The sequence below is a fragment of the Phoca vitulina genome, unplaced genomic scaffold, assembly GCF_004348235.1.
Source record: "Phoca vitulina isolate PV1807 unplaced genomic scaffold, GSC_HSeal_1.0 scaffold2, whole genome shotgun sequence".
Classification (NCBI taxonomy): Eukaryota; Metazoa; Chordata; class Mammalia; order Carnivora; family Phocidae; genus Phoca; species Phoca vitulina.
In genome coordinates, this window is record NW_022589705.1 from 15951896 (window position 1) to 15977083 (window position 25188).

Consider the following 25188-nt stretch of genomic DNA (forward strand, 5'->3'; position numbering starts at 1 on the left):
TGTGTTACTCATTGAAAGAGAATACAATGTATGCCTCTGGGATCTCCTTCCATGAGAGTTAACAAAATACCCTTATATCAATTTTTCTTTTTCACCTTCTCATAACATTGTGCCTTAGGCATATAATTCTAATAATGAGTATTTCAGATAGGAGGAGACACCTCTAATAGGGACCTTATTCCCCCCCCACACACACACACATACAAATGAATTTAAACTTAATCTTCCTACAGGGTAGGAATAATAATGCAAAATGGCAGTTAATAAAAATGATCAAAGACATTTTCATAGTTAAAAAATCTGGAGTGAATATTATTCTTTATCAAATAAGTAAAAAGGATCTTTGAAAAATTACTTGGAATAGTTTTTCTTCCATTATGGGAACATAATAGCAACTTCTTTTCTAATGAAAAAAGTAAGCAGTGGTAGTGGGAACTTCAACACTGGGTAGGGGTGGAGGATTATCAGATAGTCACTGTAAAATTCTGTTTAATTAAGGTATATGTCCCCTAAAGTCCTAACCTGAGACCTTTAATTTAACTGTCTGAAAACGTTGTACATGTGACCTAAATGGAAGCTGTAATTTGCAAATGCTTTCTGCCCTCTTTAGAACACCTGCGGTGGGAGAGATACTATCCAAGAAACTTAAGTGTATATTGATCTTTGTCTTCATGTCCATCTGGAAAGAAGAATATTTAAGCCCAAGTTACGGATTAGGGTTTAGAAATGTGAAGTATTTGAATATAATCACAGAACCAGTGAATGATGTGAAGCTGAGAGACAGTCCCTGCCTCTTTTAGAGTAAAATGAGCTTTCCTACTATGCAAAAATGGCCTTCCCTCTTCATTTTCAAAATCCTGCTGATCACCAGGCTACATCAAAAAAGGATTTTAGTTAAAGGGAGACATATTCCACATGGAAATCTACTGACAACAATCTAAAAAAATTAAAATCAAATAATAAAGTTTTGTGCCTTTTTCATATAAAATTTATTCATGCATGAAATATCTATTGATACTGAAAGGCCATTTTAAGAATCACTATTGAACTTAATATATTCAGTGTGAATTATGATAATTGCATGTATATTATTTATGTATACATACATGCATATCAAAAGTAGTAATAGCATTTTTTCTTTAACAACGTAATTCATTTGAGGATGAATCCTCAACAAAGGATGCTTTATTTTTAGTTTGTATTTATACATTTCAAAACATATTATTTAAGTTGAAAAATTTCACATTTTACTTTATCATGTATAATACTGATCATTGTTATTTTAGATACAATTTTTTATAGTAAGTGGTTGCATTTCTATTGTTGAACTAATACCATAGTGAATTCTCTCTGAGACATTTAGTCAGTTATGGACAACTTTGTTTAATGTCTTATAGGGAAGAAACTAGGGTGGGGTACCTAGGTTAGACTGTGAATATTTTGACATCAAGTCATGATTTTTTACGTAACTAAATTTTCTTTTTTAAAAGTCATAGCTTAAAGATAATAATTAAAATCTTACTGCCTAATTTTAAATTGGGAAATACTTCTATAATTGAAAGATTTTACTCATTAGTGTGGTTAGCAGCTGATAATTTCAAAAGCTGTGCTGTACAAATTGAATGATTAGTTAGAATTTGCTATGATCTATTTAGTCTTATATGAATATATTCTTTCTTAAAATTCCTTTTTCCATAAATGTCTCTATGTAGACATTAATTCATAATGTTTTGGCAAAAATGAAAAAAATACTGTTTTCCCCTAACTCATAATATTTTAGCATCTTGTTTTTTTCAATGTAAGAGATATTTGAATAATTGAGGTGCATTTAGGGAAAGAATGCCTGTGATTCTCAACATTCTGAGCTACTTATTTGAAGAAAAATTTCTTTTCTATTGAGCTTCTTTAATAGCAGGCTGAATTACCTACCTAGATTTTTATTTATAGTACAAGCAGGTAAAACTTGCTTTATTAATTGATGTGTTTCATTACCTTTCCATTTTACTTATATGATTATTTTCCTTCTGTTGATTTATAGAAATATAAAATTAGATGTCTTTATGACGCTTAAATGGAACAAAACTGTATATATATATACATATATGTTTTTATTATTTTTTCCTGTGATAGCAAAGCTTTTATGACCTAATTGTGATATAGCAAAGTTGTTTGGTAAATTATTTTAAAAATTAAAATTAAGAATTTTAAGTAAACACTTTTTAGTTTAGAGATATCTATTTATCTAGATATAGGTAGATATGGATAAAGATATAGATATAGATACAGATATAGATATTATAGAACTAAATGGTTAACATTAATTGACTGCTTTCTCTATGACATACTCTTATTTAATTTCCATATTTTAAATAATTTCAATTTCATAAAATGTCTCCTACCACTTTAAGTGACTACTTACGCTATATAGGTGTTTTGTATTTTATTTAGCCAGTCCCAACCGTTGTACGCCGTTTTAATATTTTAGGATCATAAATGGTGTTCTGGTGAATTGACATAACATATCTTTACACAGAAGCATTGTTCCTATTCCAGTAAATTCTTAGAAGTGGAATTGCTTGTCTCCTATATTCTTTTGAATTTGAAACCATGGCAGTCATATTCATAGTATTTTTACCATGTAGAATAGAATTTAGAATGAATGGATTGAATGTGGAAGCTCTTGGCCCAGACATCATTGATTACACATACACAGATACATCAGTTTTGCATATGGACAACTTTTTAACTGAAATAATCTCATTCTTCAAACAATAATGCTTGCTTTACTTATGTTTCATGATAGTAAGATATATATGTAAAAGTATTTTTGAAGAATAAAATGTGAAATTTAATACACAGTGTTTTTATAAAAATATACGAGTAGTCATTGCTTAATTATCTGAGATATATTTGTGATAATCATTTAACTGACATATTTATTTAATAAATACTTACTAAGCACTTACGTAGATTTGGCCCCATGCTGGATATTTGGAGTATGATAGTAAGAGGGGGAAGAAAAAGAAAAAAAAAAAAGAAAGTCCTCTTGAATTTAGAATCAAATTAACCAAGTATCTAATAGTTGTGATGTATAATGACATAAGCTTTCTATTAGTGAAACTGCATTTTGTGTGATAGGAAAAACTGATCAGAAACTCTTTAGCTTTTAAAGGATGACTTAAAAAACTCCGTCATATATTGTGTCCTTACAGTGCCTTCTTTAAAAAGAGGGTGTATGGCCACATATCAGACAAGGTTGAAAATACAAGTCTTACACCAGAAGTGGTACTTTCATATTTTAAAAGTTCTTACTGTGTATTTAATATTGTACTGGCACCATGGTCAATTTTGTTTCCTAACTTTTAATTCAATTTTACATAATCATTGTGCTTTAAATGAGTGGCTTTATAGTTTGAATATAGCTTGGACAGTTATTGCAGAGAAAGCTTATCATTATCTCCTTCCCATTTTTTTTTAATCTGAATTGTTATTACCGTTTGAATTTACATGACTTATTAAAGCTACCTAGAAAGGTAAAAAAAGGTAATAATTTGGGAATTTGGAATTTCTGACCCTTTGGCTTTCTTTTCTCAGGAGAAAATTTTCCAGAAGATTTTTCAATATTATTTACAATAAAACCCAAAAAAGGAATTCAGTCTTTTCTTTTATCTATATATAATGAGCACGGTATTCAGCAAATCGGTGTTGAGGTTGGGAGATCACCTGTTTTCCTCTTTGAAGACCACACTGGAAAACCTGCCCCAGAAGACTATCCCCTCTTCAGAACTGTTAACATCGCTGATGGGAAGTAAGTAATATAATAATCCAATGTTGTAGCTATATAGAAAGCAATTATTTCATTTAATCATTCAACAAATATTCATAAAGTGTGATGCAGTTTTTCTAGAGACTGGAGACATGGAAATGAACAAAACATAACATATCTAATTTTACATGGTTTCTTTTGCAGTCTGGGTAGACAAATGATGTCCAATTTAAAAAAATATGAATAAAGAGCATATCAGGTGATGATAAGTGAGAGAAAGAAATAGAACAGTGGAGAGGATAGGGAATGGTGGTGGAGGGTGCAGTTTTAAGGAGTGAGATCAGGGAAAGTCTCACTAAGAAGGTGACTGGTGAAGAATCTGGGGTGCATGCCCTGCTGATAACTAAAAGTATACTATTCCAGGAGGAGGGAAAGCAAATACACAGCATCTGATTCCAAGTGTGGCTGATTTGGTCTAAGCAATGTCAAGGTTACCAGCATGGCAGGAGCAGAGTGGGATGATGAGGATGGAGAAGCCGTGGGAGGCCAAAGGGTATAACACTTTGTAAATGGATATAAACGTTCTGGGTTCTATCTGGAGTGAAATGGGAAGTCACTGTAGACTTTTTGAGCAGAGGAATGACCCGATTTGATTTACCTATTATCAAGCATGTTAATATTGACAATCATAAGAAGCTTTTTATAATACTCGATATGTGCTATATACTGTTGGAAGCACTTTATACATAGTCGACTCATTTAATTTTCCACGACTCTTTGAAGAAAATAATGTTAATAAACCCATTTTACAGATAAGGGGACTGAGGTACAGAAAGTTTAAGTAACTTGCCTGAGGTCATATATTTGTAAAGTGGCAGAGGTAGGGTTTGAACTTAGAGAGTTAGACTCCCTAGTAACCATCATACTCTTCTGAAAATCATGCTGAATTCTGAATTCTGCATTGTGAATATTGCCTTTCATTTAGGGAGCAGCTAAATATAAATAAGCGTTTATTAAATTTACTTGGTTGGGTGCCTGGGTGGTTCAGTCGGTTAAGCGTCTGCCTTCAGCTCAGGTCATGATCTCAGGGTCCTGAGATCGAGCCCCACATTAGGCACCCTGCTCGGAGGGAACCTGCTTCTCCCTCTACTCCCTCTACTCGTGCTCTCTCTCACTACCTCTCTCTTTCTCAAATAAATAAATAAAATCTTCAAAAAAATTTACTTGGTATTTTATTGCTGCATCTAGGCTTCTAAAACTAACCTTATCTGAAATATGACATTTAATTATAGGTGTAAGAAGGAAATAGCAGTGCAGATGGAAAAAAAAAAAAAAAAATCCACACTCAGTGTATCCTTGTCAGGACCATGGAGAAAACTTCATCTCAGTGGCAGGAAAAACTAGGCTTTTATGAGCAATTTACATACTATCCTTAATGATTAATATGAAAAGTGATGATATGAAAATAAATCAGGGTAAGGAATTTAAGGGTGTACTGTTTTCAATAGAGCATCTGATACAGTTGCGTTGAGCAAAGGCTTGTTGGAAGTGAAGGAGTGGACCATGTGGGGCTATGGAGGAAGAATGTTTCTGGCAGAGTGAAGAACATGTACAAAGAACAGTAAAGAGGCAGCAGTGTGGCTCTCGTGCAGGGAACAAGAAAGCAAAAAGTGGGGCGAGAGGTCAGAGGGCCAGGGCACACCCCTGTGAGGCAGAGTAAGGACTTCAGCTTGTACTAGGACTGTTAGATGGTTTTTAGCAAGGCAGAGACTTGATCTGACTTGTATTTTAAAGTGATCACTCCAGTTGCATGAGAGGGGAGGCGGAGACCAGTTAAGAGTCTAGATGAAAGAGCTTGCAGATTGGATAAAGTCGGGAGACCCTGGATTCTGTATATACATTGAATATAAGGATTTTCTGATGATGTGAATGTAAAACATACGAGAAAGAGAATAATTAAGAATGACTCCAAAACTAAAGGGTGGTTTGGTATTTTGACTATTATGTATAACACCATGATTATGACGTATCATTATCATCAGAGCTGAAATTAATCAACAATCAGATCAAGTTTAGAGTCCTAATCAGCTTTTATTTATTTTATTTTTTTAAAGATTTTATTTATTCATTTGAGACACAGAGATACAGAGAGAGAGCATGAGCAGGGAGAGCGGCAGAGGGAGAGGGAAAAGCGGGCTCCCCGCTGAGCCAGGAGCCCGATGTGGGGCTCGATCCCAGGACCCTGGGATCATGACCTGAGCCGAAGGCAGACGCTTAACCATCTGAGCCACCCAGGCACCCCTAATCAGCTTTTAACAATGGAAATCATTTTTACTTTCTGTTAATGAAAAGCACATACGTACAACAGTGGAGATGGTTTAAGTTAAGACACAGGCTTCTTGGCAGAAATACGTGTAAATTTTACTCTCACAGTATTAAGTGGCTCCAAAATAAATCTTTGCTCAATTCAAACTAAGCAGACCGCTATGCTAGTTGAATGCGCTATGGAAAGACCAAAGATTAAGTGTATATGGAAATATACTTGGTCCTCATCAGTAGCCACGCCAAGTCACATGAAACGGACATTTAGGAAGGCTCCTGCAATTTTTTGGGTATTTTATTTTATGGATTTAGTCCTAGACACTTCTGCAATATTAATCTAGCGTTTTTCATTTGGAAAAAAAAAATAAAAAATAAACCAGAGTGGCTTGCAGAATCCAAGTGAGCCTCACTCAGTGGTTTATGTTAGCACCAGATATTGTTAATAAAACCCACCATTTTATAGGAAGATTAGGGTGTATATGTTTCCAAAGGGCTGGTCATGTCTACCACCTAAGCCTGTCATCGCCACCCTGAATTAGCTGGAACAGTAGCTTCAGCGTGAATTGAGACTCTCACTCCACACATGCGTTGACTATGCTTTCTTTCAGTGTTCCCACTTCCTGCCAACCCTGGAAAGAAGGAAAGGTATTGTGTCTCAGTTTTGGATCCTGCCCACAGTAGTGATCTATAACTGTCTTGAAATTAAAGTGGAAAAAGAAAACGAAAGCACTTGAAATAAATGTGAATAAAGACAGAAGCACATTGTGTTGTACAATTAGGACGTTCAGTTGTTCCAGATGGAGCAGTCATTCAATTAGGAGACATACCCTTTTACAGTTCATCTCAGGGGATCTCTAGAGAAAAAAGGAAAAAATTAAGTGGAATTCCATTTGGAAGAAAGCATTTACGTACATAGGAACTATTACTTACCCCATATCCCACCCCTGATCTTATCAAATATGCTCATCAGGACATGGTGAGATTAAGCTTTTGTTGCAACTGCACAAAGTGAAGCAAAGGATGGGCACTTCCTTATCAGCATAGGCAGCCACCCCTGGTGTGCATTTTATACTGTTTGTGTTCTTTTCAGTACCTAACACTCCTCTGGGTAAACAGTAAGCAGTCACCTGTTAACTGATTGATTAAAAAATGAGCCTACATTTTGTACTATTTCAGCTCACTTTCACAATTGAAAGTACATTGTATTTTAACATGAATAATGATGTGGCAACGATGTCTTTGAAGCTTACAAAAGAATTCCTTGGCTTTTTTAGGTGGCATCGGGTAGCAATCAGCGTGGAGAAGAAAACTGTGACAATGATTGTTGATTGTAAGAAGAAAACCACAAAGCCACTTGATAGAAGTGAGAGAGCAATCGTTGACACCAATGGAATCATGGTTTTTGGAACAAGGATTCTGGATGAAGAGGTTTTTGAGGTAAAAATAAATCAAATTTTATTTGAAGCTGAATGTTGTTAAATCAGATGAACTGAGTTAATAACAGTAACAATCAATATATGTTATAAAGCAATGTTGAAAACGAAAGGGTGACCTACTTTCTTCCCCTGCGGGTGTAGCGGTGATGTTTTCTATTGTTCAGTAAGAGAATGAGTAGACAATGGTGGCTGTAAGGACTGGGAAACATTACAGAGATTGGTTGATTTGAACGCAGGCATGCTATTCTCCTGGGAAGGGCAAATGGCTTCACTCTTGGTACTTTGCATTATTTTCTTTGGGGAAAAGAACATTTTCTTCACTCCTTCTCTGGGAGATTAATTTAGGGAAATGTACAAGTCAGATATTCTGCCTTTCTCTGTTCTTTGTTAATGTTTCCAAGGTATAAAATAGAGATCATATTGCAAAAGCTGAACTTATGTCTTTAAAATCACTTTTTAAAATAATGTGAAGGTCATAGTAAAAAGTTTCCTTCCAATTATAATTCACCAATTATGATAATCACATTCTTTTAAACCTTCAATCATTGGGTCTGGTAGTTTGTCCTTTAATTTTCATTTAGTCAATTATTAACAGAACCAACAGACCTGAGTCCTGATCTCATAAAGGGATGCCCTCCTGAGACATTATTCAGTACTCTGATCTGGTTTTATACAATTTCTGAGTAATTTATTTTTCAAAGTATAATAAAGTAAAGCTCTGTAATATATTACAAATTAATAGGCAAGGTTTACGTGGAAGATTTTCTGTATTTGGTTAATTAGTGAATACACACACACACATATATACGCATACATACAGACTATTTTTCATAGAAAGAACAATGTACATTCGGTGCAGGAGAATATTGCATTCCTGTACTTATATACATAACCTATGGCATAATTTTAAATATAATTAGCATTTATGACACTTTCAGATTATTTAATTGATATTCTGTTTGTTTCTGATTTTTCTCAACTTGTCTCAACTTTGACTCCAAACAAAATGTTTTTAACACATTGTATCATACTAAACTAAATGATAAACTCATTCAGGCAATATATAATAATATACTTTCAGATCTTCCAATATCATGTATTGGTTGCACACAAATGATAATAAATATTTATTTATTAGATGAATATTATAAACAAATTTACTTAATTTCTAGTCTAGCAAAGTTCTATTTTAAAATTAAACTACGAATATCAGTTTCACAGACTAAATTTATTTTTGTAATACACACAACCTTTTTTTCTGGAAACATAAATGAGTAATACAGATAAACTCTATCAGTGGATGGTTTCATTTCATATATTAGTTCAGTCTATTGCTATACATAGTTACAGAGCTATGGAACTTAAGCAATGGAAATTAAACTTTGTTCATCATAGGGATACCTGGGTGGCTCAGTCAGTTAAGCATCTGCCTTTGGCTCAGGTCATGATCCTGGGGTCCTGGGATTGAGTCCCACATCGGGCTCCCTGCTCAGTGGGGAGCCTGCTTCTCCCTCTGCCTCTGCCCTTCCCCCTGCTTGTGCTCTCTCTCTCTCAAATAAATAAATAAAATCTTTAAAAAAAAAACTGTGTTCATCATAAATGATGATAAGACTATATAAAGAGGAAATATGGAAGGGGCGCCTGGGTGGCTCAGTTGATTGAGCAACTGACTCCTGATATTGGCTCAGGTCATGATCTCAAGGTCGTGGGATCGAGCCCCAAGTATGGCTTCACACTCAGCATGGAGTCTGCTTGAGATTTTCTCTCTCTGCCCCCTGCCCCTCCCCCCATGCTCACACACTCTCTCTCTCTCAAATAAATAAATGAAATAATTCTTTTAAAAAAAGGAAAAACAGAAGAGGAAAAAATTAACATTGGTTAATTAATATGTATTAAAAATACAAATTATTAATATTCTCAAAACTTACTGCCCTGAAAGATATTTGTTATATGTACATGTTGATTAGATTTCTTTTTCAAACAGGCCTTCCTTTGCCACCTCCTCCCCATCCCCCATGCACAGACTGTACTCCACTTTCTTTCCCATATATTATACTCATGCTCACTGGGGTAGAGTTTAGAGTTTTTGAATTATAGTTTTAGACTATCACACTATGTTCTTTTTTCAAAGTAAATAATTGAATCTGATGTTACATATTTTAAAATATGTAATAATAGCCTCTGTGTTTCATAGGCTGATTACAGTATCAACTCCTAGAATATATAAAAATGATTTCCCTAAAATATTTCCATATGTTTTCACTACTGCTAACCAAAACCCCTCTGGCCAAAAGGGCTTCTAGTAAATTACCAAGGACAGATGTACTAGAAGAAAAGATTAATATATATATTCTTTGATTAATTCTTAATTTTCTAATCCATAAGCCACATTCTAAATCCTGGAGTAACTCCAGCTGTTTATTTGGAAAAACTGCTAAATTATTAAGAAAAATAATTTTTAGAAGACTCATTAATGAATTCTTTAGTGAGTGTGACAGTGAGTAGCAAAAATAAGTTTATTATGCTGCTTTGCATCTTGGAATTTCATGAAACCTTATGGAGCTTTAAAAAGAACATTTATTCAATATGAAGTGTAATTAGTTTTGAAAAAGTAAATAAATGCAGACATTTCACTATAAGGTTTATCTTTATCACTCTATCCAAATAGTCATTATACATAAAACTCAAGTCTTATTTCCTAAATTATATTATTGTATGGGTATATGAATTTCAAAAACAATTTAGTATTTCCCACTTGAAAAAAGAATATGAAGAAAAGAAATAATTCAAACACAGATTTTAAAATCACAATAAAACTTTCTGACTCCTTTTGGGAAATTAGTTCATCTTATCTGAATATGATGTTAATATATCTTTCTCTAAAAATTTACTCAAATATTTTTCTTTTCATTTTGTTTTCCATTATGGTATCTATCTAGACTTTTGAATCTCTGCAAGTGAATGTGTAGAAATTAAACTAAAAATGATAAGAGATAGGAATGGTACCATATATGCATTGTTTTAGTGTTTGATAAACAGTTGTAATGGTGAAGATGATATAAAGAGATCAGTGATTCATTATTCTGAAAACGGAAAATATCACTTCTTTGAAATTGGTGTCATTCCAATTTAGATGCAAATTTGTTTAGTATATAATTTCATCTCTATCATCTCTGTATCACCCTACATTTATTACCCTATATCGCCTACTGTTAATGGCAAAAAATACTAAACGTGGCCATATTTGAATTACAGTCTGAAGACTTCTAAGAATTCAACATCAAACAGATAAAAGCAAAACTGAAATTTTTTTTAAGTATGAAAAATTAGTTTATATGAAAATGCCAAAATGAATATATAGAATCATAATTCAGATTATATAATTTCAGCATAGTGGAGTGAATATAAAAATTGATTATAGAATCAGAAAAATCTGATTTTGAATCCCAGAATAGCTTAAATACATTTCTCTATGTAATTACTTTATATAAGTTTTATTATTTATTTATTTATCTTTACTTTATGTAAGTTTTAATTTCTCATTCTTCAAATGGGAATGGGAATGTAATCTCCCCAGTAAGTATATATATTAAAAAAATGAGCTTATGTATGTAAAGTGCTTATAATACTAGTATTATATATGTATATATGGTTATATATTATGTGTTAATTATGTATTACCATGTAGTTTTCTTCTTATTACTTATGTTCTTTTTTATCATTTTACAACTATGACATGTCAAATATTCTTATACATTTTTGATATGGGAGAGCAACAGTGACCCATGTATCAGTAAAAGGTTTTATGTGGTCTTTTCATCTTGTAAATGAAGTACTTGGTTCCTGGGCTTGTGTTTGTTTATAAGGTATCTTGTGGGGATTAGATAAATTTTCCCTCTCTAAACAGGTAGCACCTGGGTACAGAACCTATCAGGGGAGACATGGTCTGGGCAGATGAATACTTTCAAGCAGGCACAGAATATCTAACCAACACTAATCCATAACCTTGGGGTTTTTTTTCTAGCTTTATAATGCACTTCAAAGATGTGAGGAAAAGCTAAATTAAAAAAAATAACTACATTGCCTGTATTCATTATCAATAAAATTACTTTTGTAGTCTTTTAAACAGGGAAATTTCTTTATGCAAATCAAGTTGTAGCCATTATAACTCAAGTTTTCAAAACATTGTTATTTTGATCTTTTTTTCTTTTTTGATGGTCAAAGCAGGTTATTACAAGTCTTTTATATTTCCGACAATTTTCTACCTTTGGGCAGATTATTTCTTTCTTTTGAAGTAATGAGAAGAATATAATGACAATTTAAGTGGAAAAGCTTGTTGATGAAATTTTTCATTTTTTCAAACTTCTCATAATGATTTTGGCATTCAGTTTTCTTGGGAGAAATCAATGAATAATAGTTTATAAAAGCTACACAATTTCAGTGGTTTTACAAGACCAGAAAACTTACCTTAAGGTAATAATAGCTATCTCAAATATTCCAGTAAGAATTTGATTACCACTTTCTGATGCCTGTGTATCTTTTTACTATGTATATTTTCCAAGGTATATGCTTTTTAAAAAATGATGTTGGTAGACATGGTTTTCCTATAGAACAACATAACAGGATGGAGGTAGACTTTTCCCAGTCTAGATGCATTTAGCTAATAACACTTGAGATTTTAAAAATCTATTTATTGAGATATAATTGAAGTACAGTAAACTGAAAATATTAAAAGTGTATCATTTGATCAGTTGTGAAATATGTTTACACCTCTGAAACCACCATCATCATCAAGAAAATAAACATGGCCATCACACCCAAAAGTTTCCTCATGGATTTTTAAAATCCATGTCTTCTTCTCCCAAGCAATCACTAATTTACTTTTTTTAAATCACTATAGCTTATTTATTTTTTAAATTTAATAAACAGAATGATACTGAGTATACTCTCTTTAGCTTCGCTTTTATCACTCAGCATAATGTTTTTGAGACTTATCCGTGTCCCATATATATCATTATTTTGCTTTTTTAAAAATTGCTAAGCAGCATTCCAGTGTATGAATAAACCACAATTTGTTCATCCATTCATCCTATTAGTGGGCATTTGGATCATTTACAGATTTTGGCTCCTGCATATAAAGCTGCTATGAACATTCATGTATAAATTTTGAGCGGGCATTTACTTTTGTTTGTCTTAGTTGAATACTGAGCAATGGAATGCTTTGGTTATTTAGTAGTACATATTTAACTTTAAAAATCAAAGACACTATTGAGCTGTGCTCCAAAGTGACATTAAATCATTTTACACTCCCTCCAGCAGTGAATGAAAGTTTCAGTTGCTCTGTGTCCTTGCCAACTCTTGATATGGTTAGTCTTCTAAATTTTAGCCATTCTCAGTGGTTGTGTAGTAGTATTTCATTGTGGTATTAGTTTACGTTTCCTTCAAAACTGATGATGTCAAGAATTTTTTTTCAGGTGCTCATTGGCTATTTCTGCATCTTCTTCTGTGAGGTGTCTTTTGCCCATTTAAAAAAATTGGCTGCTAAGTTTTGAATATGGAGTTTTAAGAGTTTTTTTTATAAATCCTTTGTACTTTGATAGAGTTTTGCCAATAATTTTCCAGCATATGGCTTACCTTTTTAGTTCGTTAACAGTGCCTTTCAAAGAGTGAATGCTTTTCATTTTGATAAAGTTTGTCAATTTTGTTGTTATGTTTTACACTTTTTGTGTTCTAAGAAACTTTTACCTACACCAAAATTACAAAAATGTTCTCCTGTTATCAGATACGTTGTAGTTTTAGGTTTTACACATAGGCTATGCCACATTTTGAGTTAATATTTGTGTATGGTATGAGGTAAAAGTCAATGTTGATTATTTTTGGACAGGGATATCCAGTTCATCCTTTATAAAGAAGACTTTCATGCATTGGATTGCTGTGGTTTCTATGTCAAAAACCATTTGAGTACATATGAGTAGATCTATTACTGAACTATTATCCTAGTCTATTGATTTGTCTATCTTTTTACTAATACCAAACTATCTTGATTACTGTAGTTTAACAGAAAGTTTTGATATTCGGTGGGGTAACTGCTCTTATTTTTAATTCTTTGTAAACATTGTGTTAGCTCCTTTAGGTTATTGGCATTCTATATAAATTTTGGAATAAGCTTGTCAATTTCTAAAATAAAATTGAGTTTTCATTTAAATAGAATTTGGTTTTAATTGGAATTTCATTTGAACTCCAGATCAAAATGAAAAGAATCCATATTTTAACAAACATTGAGTTTTCCATTTCCTGAATATGGTATAATTTTCCATTTATTTTGCTTTTCTTTAATTCCTCTCACAAGGTTTCCTAGTTTTCAGTGTAGATGTCTGTTTCCTCTGAAAAGGAACTTGATATGATCTCATTCCATTTAGATTTATTGACAATTATTTTATGGCCCAGCATATAGTCTATCTCGGTGAATGTAGCATATGCCCTTAAAAAGAAAGTGTGTCATGAAATTGTTAGATCGAGTGTTTTATAGTTATAATAGATGTTTTAAAGTCTCTAAGAGTTTTAACATTTGGGTTATCTGAATTGTTTATTGTCTTTTTAAAATTATTCATTAATACACTTTTTTTTAGAGCTGTTACAGGTTCAGAGCAAAATTGAGTGAAAAGTAGACAGTTTCCATGTACCCCTGTGCATGTACACGTGCACACACACACACACACACAGCCTCTTCTACTATTGTACATTTGTTGCAATGGGTGAACTTACATTGACATATCATTATCATCCAAAGTCTGTAGTTTACATTAGGGTTCAGTCTTGGGTTGTACATTCTATGGATCTTGGTTAATGTATCATGACATGTATTCACCAATGTAGTATCTTGTGAAATAATTTCATGCCCTAAAAATCCTCTCTGCTCTGCCTTCATCCTTACCTCTCTTCTAAATCCTGGCAACCACTAATCTTTTTAGTGTTTCCATAGTTTTGTCTTTTCCAAAATGTCATATAGTTGGAATCATACAGGTGTAGTCTTTTCAGGTTGACTTCTTTCACTTAGTAATATGCATTTATGTTTCTTCCATGTCCTTCATGGCTTGATAGCTCATTTCTTTTTAGTGCTCAATAATATTCCATTGTCTGAATGTAACACAATTTATTTATCCATTCATCTACTGAAGGATATCTTTCAAGTTGCTTTCAAGTTTTTGGTAATTAAGAATAAACCTTCCATAAACATCTGTGTGCAGGTTTTTGTGTGGACATAGTTTTCAACTCCTTTGGGTAAATACCAAAATGTGTGATTGCTGATATGGTAAGAATATGTTTAGTTTTGTAACAAACTGCCAGACTGTCTTCCAAAAGAGCTAACCATTTTGCATTCCCACCAGCAGTGAATGAAATTTCCTGTTCAACATTTTTGGCATTTCGGCCATTTTAGATATTGGCCATTCTAATAGGCATGTAATAGCATCTCATTTTTTTAGTCTGCATTTCCCTGATTACATGTTGAACATCTTTTCATATACTTACCTTGCATCTGTGTGTCTTCTTTGGTAAGCTCTCAGTTAAGGTCTTCTGTCCCATTTTTTAATCAGGTTGTTAATTTTCTTAGTAAGTTTTAAGTGTTTTTTATATATTTTGGATAACAGTACTTTATCAGATGTGTCTTTTGCAAATACTTTCTGTCAGTCTGACCTGTCTTCTCATTCACTTGATACTGTCTTTCACAGAGGTGAGGTTTTTAATTTTAATGAAGTCTAGCTTATCAATTATTTCTTTCATGAATTATGCTTTTGATGGTGTATCTGAAAAGCCATCACTATACCCAAGGTCGTGTAGGTTTTTCTTGTATATTATCTTCTAGGAGTTTTAGGTTTTGCATTTTACATTTAGATCAGTGACCCATTTTGAGTTAATTTTTGTGAAGGGTTTGTGTTTAGATTCACTTTTTTACATGTGAGGTGTCCAGTTTTTTCAACACCGTTTGTTGAATAGTCTAACTTTGCTCCATTGTACTGCCTTGCTTCTTTGTCAGAGATCAGTTAACTATACTTATGTGGGTCTGTTTCTGTTCCATTGACCTATTTGTTTTTTTCCAACAATACCATGCTGTCTTGATTACTGTCACTTTATAATAAATCTTGAAGTGAAATAATGTTAGTCCACCCAACTTTGTTCTACTCATTCAATATTGAGTTGGGTGTGCTGGGTCTTTTGCTTCTTGTTAGAAACTTTAGAATCAGTTTTACAATATACACAAAATAGTTTCCTGGGATTTTGACTGAGAATGTTGAATCTCTAGATCAAGTTGGGAAAACTGACATCTTGACAATATTGATTTTCTTATCCATGAATATGGAATATCTCTCACTTAGTTTTTCTTTGATATCTTTCATCAAAGTTTTGCCATTTTCCTCATATGGATATTATATATATATTGTTAGGTTTAACCTATTTCATTTTTTAAGTTTTAATGCAAATGATATTGTGTTTTTAATCTCAAAATCACTTGTTCATTGGTTGTATATAGGAAAACAACTGGCTTTTGTATAAAAAAAGCTTATATCCTGCAACCTTGCTCTAATTAGTGATTAGTTCCAGGAGTTTTTGTTTGGTGTTTGTTTGTTTATTCTTTTGTATTTTCTATATAGACAATCATGTCATCTATGAACAAAGATAGTTTTATTTCTTCCTTCCATATCTGTATCTTTTATTTCCTTTTCTTGTCTTATTGCATTAGCTAGGACTTCCAGTACAATATTGAAAAGCAGTGGTGAGAGGGGACATCCTTGCCTTGTTCCTGATTTTAGTGGGAAAGCTTCAAGTCTCACCAGTAAGTATGATGTTAGTTTTAGGTTTTACATAGATTTTTTTAATTTATCAAATTAAGTAAGTTTCCCTCTATTTCCAGTTTGCTGAGAGTTTTTTTTTATCATAAATAGATATTCAATTTTGGAAAATGTTTTTTCTGCATCTATCTGTATGATCATGTGGTTTTTCCTTTTCGGCCTATTGTTGTGATAGATTACATTAATTGATTTTCAAATGTTGACCCAGCCTTACATACCAGGGATAAATTTCATTTGGTGTATAGATCTTTTTATATATTGTCATTTTTTATACATTGTCAGTTTGCTAATATTTTGCTGGGAATTTTTGCATCTATGTTCATGAGAGACATTGGTCTGTAGTTTTCTTGTAAAGTCTCTGTCTGGCTTTGGTTTAGGAAATAGTGTCCTCATATAATGAGGTAGGAAGTATTCCCTTTGCTTCTGTCTTCTGAAAGACAATGTAGAAGATTGGTATAATTGCTTGCATAAATGTTTTGTAGAATTCACCAGTGAACTATTCTGGGTCCAGTGCTTTCTGTTTTGGAAGGCTATTAATTATTGATTTGATTTATTTAATAGATACAAGCCTATTCAAATGATCTATTTCTTGTTGTATGAGTTTTTGTAGATTGTGTCTTTCAAGAAATTGGTTTATTCATTCTAGTTCATCACATTTGCGAGCATAGAGTTGTTCATAGTATTCCTGTATTATCCTTTTATACCATGGGATACATAGTGATGTCCCCTCTTTCATTTATAATATTAGTAGTTGCATCTTCTCTCTTATTTTCTTAACCTACCTAGAGATGCAATGATTTTACTTGAAATACACACACACACACACACACACACACACACACACACACACTGCTGTTTTTCATTTTACTGGTCTCTGCTCTAATTTTTATTATTTCTTTTCTTTTGCTTACTTTGGATTTAACTTGCTCTTCTTTTTCTAGTGTCCTAAGGTGGAAGCTTAGGTGATTGATTTTAGATTTTTCTCCTATTCTAATATATGTATTCAATGCTATGAATTTCTCTGAGAACTGCTTTTGCTGCATCCCACACATTTTGATAAGTTGTGTTTTTATTTTCATTTAGTTCAAAGATACTTTTACATTTCCTTTGAGATATCAGCGTTGACTCATGTGTTGTTTAGAACTATGTTGCTTATTCTTCAGGAATTTTGGAACCTTCCAGATATCTTTCTGTTATTCTTAGTTTAATTCCACTGTGTTCTAAGAGCAGATACTATATGATTCTATTGTTTTAAAATTGTTCATGTTTTATGGCCCAGAATGTGGTCTATCTTGATGAATGTTCCAGGGTGAGCTTGTGAAGAATGTGTAGTCTGTTGTTTTTGGATGAAGTACTGCATAAATGTCAATTACAGTTTATCCTTGAACAACACATGTTTGAACTGCATGGGTCCAGTTATATGCAGATTTTTTTCGATATATACAGTACAGTACTGTAAGTGCATTTTCTCTTCTTTATGATTTTCTTAATAACATTTTTTCTTTAGGGGTGCCTGGGTGGCTCAGTCGTTAAGCGTCTGCCTTCGGCTCAGGTCATGATCCCAGGGTCCTGGGATCGAGCCCCGCATCGGGCTCTCTGCTCCACGGGAAGCCTGCTTCTCCCTCTCCCACTCCCCCTGCTTGTGTTCCCTCTCTCACTATGTCTCTCTCTCTCAAATAAATAAATAAAATCTTAAAAAAAAAAAAATAACATTTTTTCTTTAGCTTACTTTATTGTTAAGAATACAGTATATAATACATATAGCATATAAAATATGTGTTAATCAACTTTTTATGTTATCAGTAAGGCTTCTGGTCAACAGTAAGCTATTAATAGCTATGTTTTGAGGGAGTCAAAATTATACATGGATTTTCAACTGTGTGGGAGGTCAGCACCCCTCACTCCCATGTTGTTCAAGGGTCAACTCTATATCCAGTTGATTGATAGTCTATTCAGTTCAACTGTGTCTTTATTAATATTCGGCAGCTGGATCTGTCCATTTCTGGTGAAAGGATGTTAAAGTTTCCAACTACAATATTGGATTAATCTATTTCTTCTTGCAATTGTGTCAGGTTTTGCCTCACATATTTTGATGTTCTGTTATTAGGCACATACACATTAAGGACTATCATCTCTTTTTGACAATTGATCCCTTTATTCATATATATATATATATATATATATATCTTTTTACCTCTGATAACTTTCCTTGCTCTGAAGTCTACTCTGTCTGAAATTAATAGACGTATTCTTGTTTTCTTTTGACTAGTCATGGCCATGGTATATCTTTTTCCATCCCTTTACTTTTAATCAACATGGGGCTCAATCCCAGAAACCTACTTTGTATTTATAGTCAAAGTAGGTTTCTGGTAGAGAACATATAGTTGGGCATTGTTTTTTGATCCACTCTGACAATCTGTCTTTTAATAGGTATATTTGGACCATTGATATTTAAAATGATTATAGATATAATTGAATTTATATCCACCATATTTGGCACTGTTTTCTGTTTGTTGACCTTATTTTTTGTTCATCTTTTGTCTTTTACAATTCTACATTTTTTTTGTTTAAATTGGGCATTTTATATAATTACATTTCACTCTTTGCCTATTAATTATATTTCTTTTTGAGCTTATTTTAGTTGTTGCCCTGGTGTTGGCAATATACATTTTTTAGAAATTTTATTTATTTATTTTAGTAATCTCTACACCCAACGTGGGGTTTGAACTCACAACCCCAAGATCAAGAGTGACACACTCTTCTGACTGAGACAGCCAGGTACCCCAGCTGTAATTTTCAATTAATCCAAGTCCACCTTTAAATCACACTATACTATTTCACAGTAGTGCAAGTACCTTATAAAAACAGAATATTCCTAATTCCTCCCTCCTGTACCTTGTATCATTGTTTTCATTTGTTTCATTTTTTCAAAAGTATATATATATATATATATATATACTTATGCATACATATTTAAATACATTTGTTATTATTATTTTAAACAAACTGATCAGTTAGATTAAGAATAAGAAAAATAAAAAGTCTTATTTTACTTTTACTTATTTATTCTCCAGTGCTCTTCTTTTCATTATCTACATTTGAAACTCTGACCTATATAATTTTTCTTCTCTCAAAAGAACTTCTTTATTAAATTGCTTGAATGATAGACCAATCACCAACAAATTCCCTCAGTGTTTGCTTTTCGGAGAAAGTCTTTTTCTTTCACTTTGAAGGATAATTTTGCAGGCTACAGATTTCTAGGTTGGTGGGTTTTTTCTCAGCACTTGAAATATTTTATTCCATTCTCTTCTTGCTGTGCAGCTTCTGAAGAGAAGTCAAATGTAATTCTGATCTTTGCTTCTCTATAGTTTGGGTGTCTTACTCTGGGTTCTTTCAGGATTTTTCTTTATTATTGGTTTTCTGAAGTTGAAGTAGTTTTTCTTAGGCATTTATGCTGCTTGAGGTTCTCTGGGCTTCTTGGATATTTGGTTTGGTGTCTGACATTAATTTGTGCAAATTTTCAGTCATTATTTGTTCTATTATTTCTTTGTTACTCACTCTCTTCCTTCTGATATTCCCATTACATGTATGTTATATCTTTCATAGTTGTCCCACACTCCTTGGATATTCTGTTCTTTTTTCCCCCCAATTTCTTTTCTCTTTGTTTTTCATTTTTGGAAGTTTCTATTGTCATGTCCTCAAGCTCAGAGATTCTTTCCTCAGACATGTGCAGTCATTCTACTAATAAGCCCATCGAAGACATTCTTCATTTTCAATCTCTAGCATTTCTTTTTGATTCATACTTAGAAATTCTATCTTTCAGCTTACATTATCTATCTGTTCTTGCATATTGTCTGTTTTTTTCCATAATTTCTTTAGAATATTAGTAGTAGTTCTTAAAAATTGCTAGTTGGACAATTCCAAAATCTTGTCATATCTGACTGTGGTTCTGATGTTTGTTCTGTCTCTTCAAACTGTGATTTTAGCCTTTTGGTATGCCTTTTAACCTTTCGTTGAAAAATGGACATTATATATTGGATAAAATAAATTTGGTAAAGACTTCAGTAATATATTGGTAAAGTGCAAGGGGAGGGGAAGCATTCTATAGTTCTACGATTAGATCTCAGTCTTTTAGTGAACCTGTATCCCTGGATTGTGAAGTTTACCAGTGCTGTTCAGTTCTTTTTCCCCACTAGGTGGAGCAGGATGTCTATCTATGGCTGTAGATGTGTATTTCCCTTTTGCCACATGGAAGGAGGCTAGAGTTGTGTACTTCCTTTTCTCTAATTCTGTATGGATCTTCTTTAATTCAGAAAGAAAAAAAATCAAGCTATCACTATATTTAAAAATTATCATTATATGCTTTCAATCTAGGTTCTAAACAGAAAGCTATATTCACTATTTCTTATAAATTTTATTCTTATTTTATATATATTTACAAGATCTTTCATATAATACAAACTTTAGGAACAGAAAAATGGATGTGAGTGAACCCAGATCATAAACTCATTTCCACTGTTTCATTTGGAGAATGAAAGATGAAGGCAAAGTTATCATTTAGCAACTAAAAAGAGCAGAAATAGTTAAATGAAAAAGGTGATGATGATGTTGAAGTTTTTGCCTTTTTTTAAGATTTTATTTATTTATTTGAGAGGGAGAGAGAGAGCGAGAGCTATAGAGCATGAGCAGGGTAAGGGACAGAAGGAGAGGGAGAAACAGATTCCTTGCTGAGCAGGGAGCCCAACATGGGGCTCAATCCCAGGACCCAGAGATCATGACCCGAGCCACCCAGATGCCCCAAGTTTTTGCTTTCTTAACCACATTCACTGTACTTAACAGTACTGACTCTGGAGCCAGATAGCCCTGGTTTAAGTTTTGGGTTTAGAACTTAACCACATTGGACATCATGGACAACATACCCAACCTCTCTGTGTCTTTCTCCTCATCTGTAAAATGGGATACCTGGGGCACTCCTTTCATAAAGTCATTGGAGGATTAAGTGAGTTAACATGTATAAAACATTTATATCTGTGTCTTGTAATACTTAGTGTTTTATGAGTGAAAAATAAACTTCTGTTGATTATTTCTGAAATTAGGTGAAAACAGCAGATACATAGCTAGCATAGCAGCTACATCTGGCTTTGTTTTTTTTTTTTTTTTTCAAATTTTTTATTATTAATCAGAGAGAGAGAGAGCATAAGCAGGGGGAGCAGCAGAGGGAGAGGGAGAAGCAGGCTTCCCGCCGAGCAGGGAGCCCGATGCGGGGCTCAATCCCAGGACCCTGGGATCATGACCTGAGTGAAGGCAGATGCTTAATGACTGAGCCACCCAGGCGTCCCTACATCTGGCTTTGTAAAGAACTTCAGCTTATAGTGTATTATTTTAAAGAAGACTTCAAACACCGAAAGAAAAAATGAAATGTCATCCTGGAATGGAATTATATTTCTTACTCTGTCAAAATAGCACAGAGTCAGCGAAACAGAAAAACAACAAAGCTTTGAATGTACCATGGTTGTTTAGTTTTGTTCTTGTTCTGTGAATCCTCAGTTAACATGTATATTTGGGAATGTAACTGTGGCTCTTCTTTTAATTGTTGAGAGCATTGTCTGGAATCTGTTTTGTAATTAATTGTGCAATGTAGTGAGACATCAAAATTATTTATTTTCTAAATTTCAGGAATTATGTACAATTTTAAGAGAAGTAACAAATGTGGATACCAAACATGAGGTACAAATTTGATAGGGTTGATATTCAAACACAGTCCAAGTAAAACTTGATTGTAACAAACACAAATTCAGTGCAAACTAGAGCAAAAAAATCCCAAGGCACACACTAAACACCCATATACTATTAGGATTCAGCAACAACACTGCTTTAAAAATGCACTGTATTCATGGACATGTTGAATTTCTCTAATATATAGAAAACTAAATATGTGTGCAGTAATTTCTAAAAAAGGATCTTATGGCTCTCATGCAGAAATAGTCCAATGAATTTGAATGACAGTATCTTGTACTAGCAGTTTTATAAAACAAATTTTTGTTACTTGTACAAGTTTAAAAGTTGTCAGATTTTATTTAGACTTGGTGTTATTATTTACAGAGCTGTGATGACAAATAAGATAGTCACCTTTTGATTTTTCTGCTTTTAGGAGATATTTAAGTCTAACACTGACCACATATACTAGTAGATCAAAGTCTAACATTGGGTTAATCCTTTTTTTTTTTTTTTTTTGAGAGTTATCCATAGCCAAGTCTGAAAGGAACATCTGTTTTTGGCTGTTTGATGTGTAATTACATTCTTTCTTGCTGCACTTTGAGTTGGTATGACAAGTGTGGTGACGGTCAACACACAAAAATGTGCCACATTATTTATGACCAAGCTTCAGTGATGCTGCAGGAAGTTTTGGCAGTCTCCTCTAGACATCACTGTACTTTATTATACAACAGCCTCGTGGTAAACTGTTGCCATTCAAACTGTGATCTGCACCATTGCAGTGTGATAGGCAGATAACAGGCTATATTTGGGGACTTTATTGATAGTTTAGTATAATTTTATATTTTGCAGGATTTGTAGTTGAAACCTTTCAGAAACTAAATGTAGCATTCATTCGAGGGGGATTTAGATTTCAGAGCTCTATAGAAATCCGAAGCACCAGTTATACAGGATATTATGGCTTGTCCTCTAAAAGGAACATTGTCATTTTGGTTCAGTTTTTTGCTTCCTGATTAGTGCATCACTGGATTATCCACTGCCAACAGTGCACGATACAATGTCACATTTTATTTTGTCCCTCTTAAAAATGTTATCTCTGATTACCGTGGCGAAAGGTGATACTTGTCTTCCTTATTATTTTTCCCTTTTAAGTTTTATTATTAGTCTGCAGCATTTTATTAACGTCTCAAAGAATAAGCCATTTTAAATCGTGTTCTTGCCATATCTCTGTTATCATGTTGTCTTATAATTATCTATTAATGTATAGCTTTCTCATTAGACTATAAATTCCTTGAAAGCAGGATTTATAGTCTATTAATTTAGATATTGCAGCAGCACCAAGCACAAAGTTTGACACTGTTTATAGCCACTGAAGATTGTAAATACATGAATGAGTGCTGGCCCTGGTGGCGGTGAAGACTTGAAGTGTCTGGGAGGAAAAGGGGCAAGGATAGCTGTAGGCTAGCAAATGCCATTTGAAAGTTAGGTGTTTGTTAAGTAGTTGACTATTCCCTGTTGAAGCAGAATAAACATTATTTGCCAAACTTTGTGCCTAAATAATCGATATAGAGACATAAATAAATAGTTGTAATAAGACATGATTAAGTCCATAATAAAGATATAGAAATGTTCAAGTGAGAGAATAACTACTATATTCAAAATGTTGAAAAATAAAGAGATATTTAAAGATGAGGGCACATGAGCAAAAGATGAAAGTCTGGAATGAGCACAGCAGATCTAAGAAATGTGATTTGGTTTGGGGGCATTTGGGACATGACCTGGTTGAATGTGTTAGGGCCTGTTTGTGGGCAACCTTTTACACCATGCTGAGGGGTTGAACTTTAAACCATAGGTCATGAGATATCTCTTTAAGTAGAGGAATTCAGATTTGTTTTTTAAAAACTCGTGTGTGTGTGTGTGTGTGTGTGTGTGTGTGGCAGCAAGCTGTGAAGGAGTCAGTGTAGAATCAGAACATGGTAGAGAGAAAAAAACCAAACCCTGGTATGTTGAAACATTAGTTCGAATGAAAGGTATTAGGGTAAACACAAGGCCGTGACAGAAGAAACAGAAAGAAGGGTCTTGCTTCAGGTTGTTAGTGTGCGGTAGAACTGATAGGACTTGGGGACTGATGGGTTATGTGGAGTTAAGGGGGAGAGGAACTTAATACTTTAAGCTTTACATAGATAGTAACATGAGCTGTTTGGAATCTTAGCTAAGTTTAAAAGTCTTTAATTTTCTTTTTTTGTGATTTTATGAATTATGTGCTTTAAACAAAACTTTAAATTGGCTAAATGGCCGTATTTATGGGTTATCCTATGGACAAAATGATCTTATCTCACCATATTTCTATATTTCTCGAGCTTTAGAGTAAACACACAGTTAATGTAAAATTATTATTCACTCAAAGGAATATAAGAATGTGATAGACTATTAAATTATGTTTTAAGTAAGTTTTTTTAGAAATGAGATCTTTTTAAGGCATAACCTAGTTCATTTCTGTTTACAATATGACTTAGTTCTTAGAAGAGTGGCAAGTATACAGTAAGTGTCAGCAAAGTAGTATCTAGTCTTATAAATATTAGTGTTACCTGTTCCTTGGATAATTACAAGAGCCTTTTAATTGATCTCCCTGCTTTTGTCCTGCCCATCTGTTAGTCTGTTCTCTAAACCTTAAACACAGGGACGCCTGGGTCGCTCAGTCAGTTAAGTGTCTGCCTTCAGCCCAGGGCCCTGGGATCAAGTCCCACATTGGGCTCCTTGCTCAGCAGGGAGCCTACATTCTCCCTTTGCCTGCTGCTCCCCCTGCTCTCTCTGACAAATAAAATAAAATCTTAAAATCTTAAAAAAAATAAACACAGAAGAGCAAACCTATTTCTGTCAGATAGCACCTGGTTAAAATAATGGATGAGTGAATGAGGAATGTCACCTTTTTGTTTATGATCATCCGGTGGCTTTTCATATCATTTATAGTACAGGTTGAAGTTCTTTCAGTATTCTATAGGCTTGTATGAGATCCAACCCCACCGTCTGCTCTTTTTCTCTGACCTCATCAATGGTTCCTCTCCCCCTTGCTCTCTTTGGTCAACAAGGCATCCTTTCT

At 33.4% G+C, this 25188-nt stretch overlaps 1 protein-coding gene across 6 annotated transcripts in view; it reads left to right on the forward strand.

Moving 5' to 3' along the window:
* Positions 1-25188, forward strand: part of COL11A1 (collagen type XI alpha 1 chain) — a 201881-nt gene that overhangs the window by 24950 nt on the left and 151743 nt on the right. For 5 of the 6 annotated variants that reach the window (XM_032422477.1, XM_032422458.1, XM_032422466.1 and 2 more), the window contains 2 exons: positions 3595-3808; positions 7363-7525. In XM_032422477.1, the coding sequence (XP_032278368.1) occupies positions 3595-3808; positions 7363-7525 (377 nt within the window). Of the gene's footprint in view, positions 1-3594; positions 3809-7362; positions 7526-16281; positions 16358-25188 lie in introns of those variants that run through there. The other variant, XM_032422483.1, reaches the window with a different exon arrangement.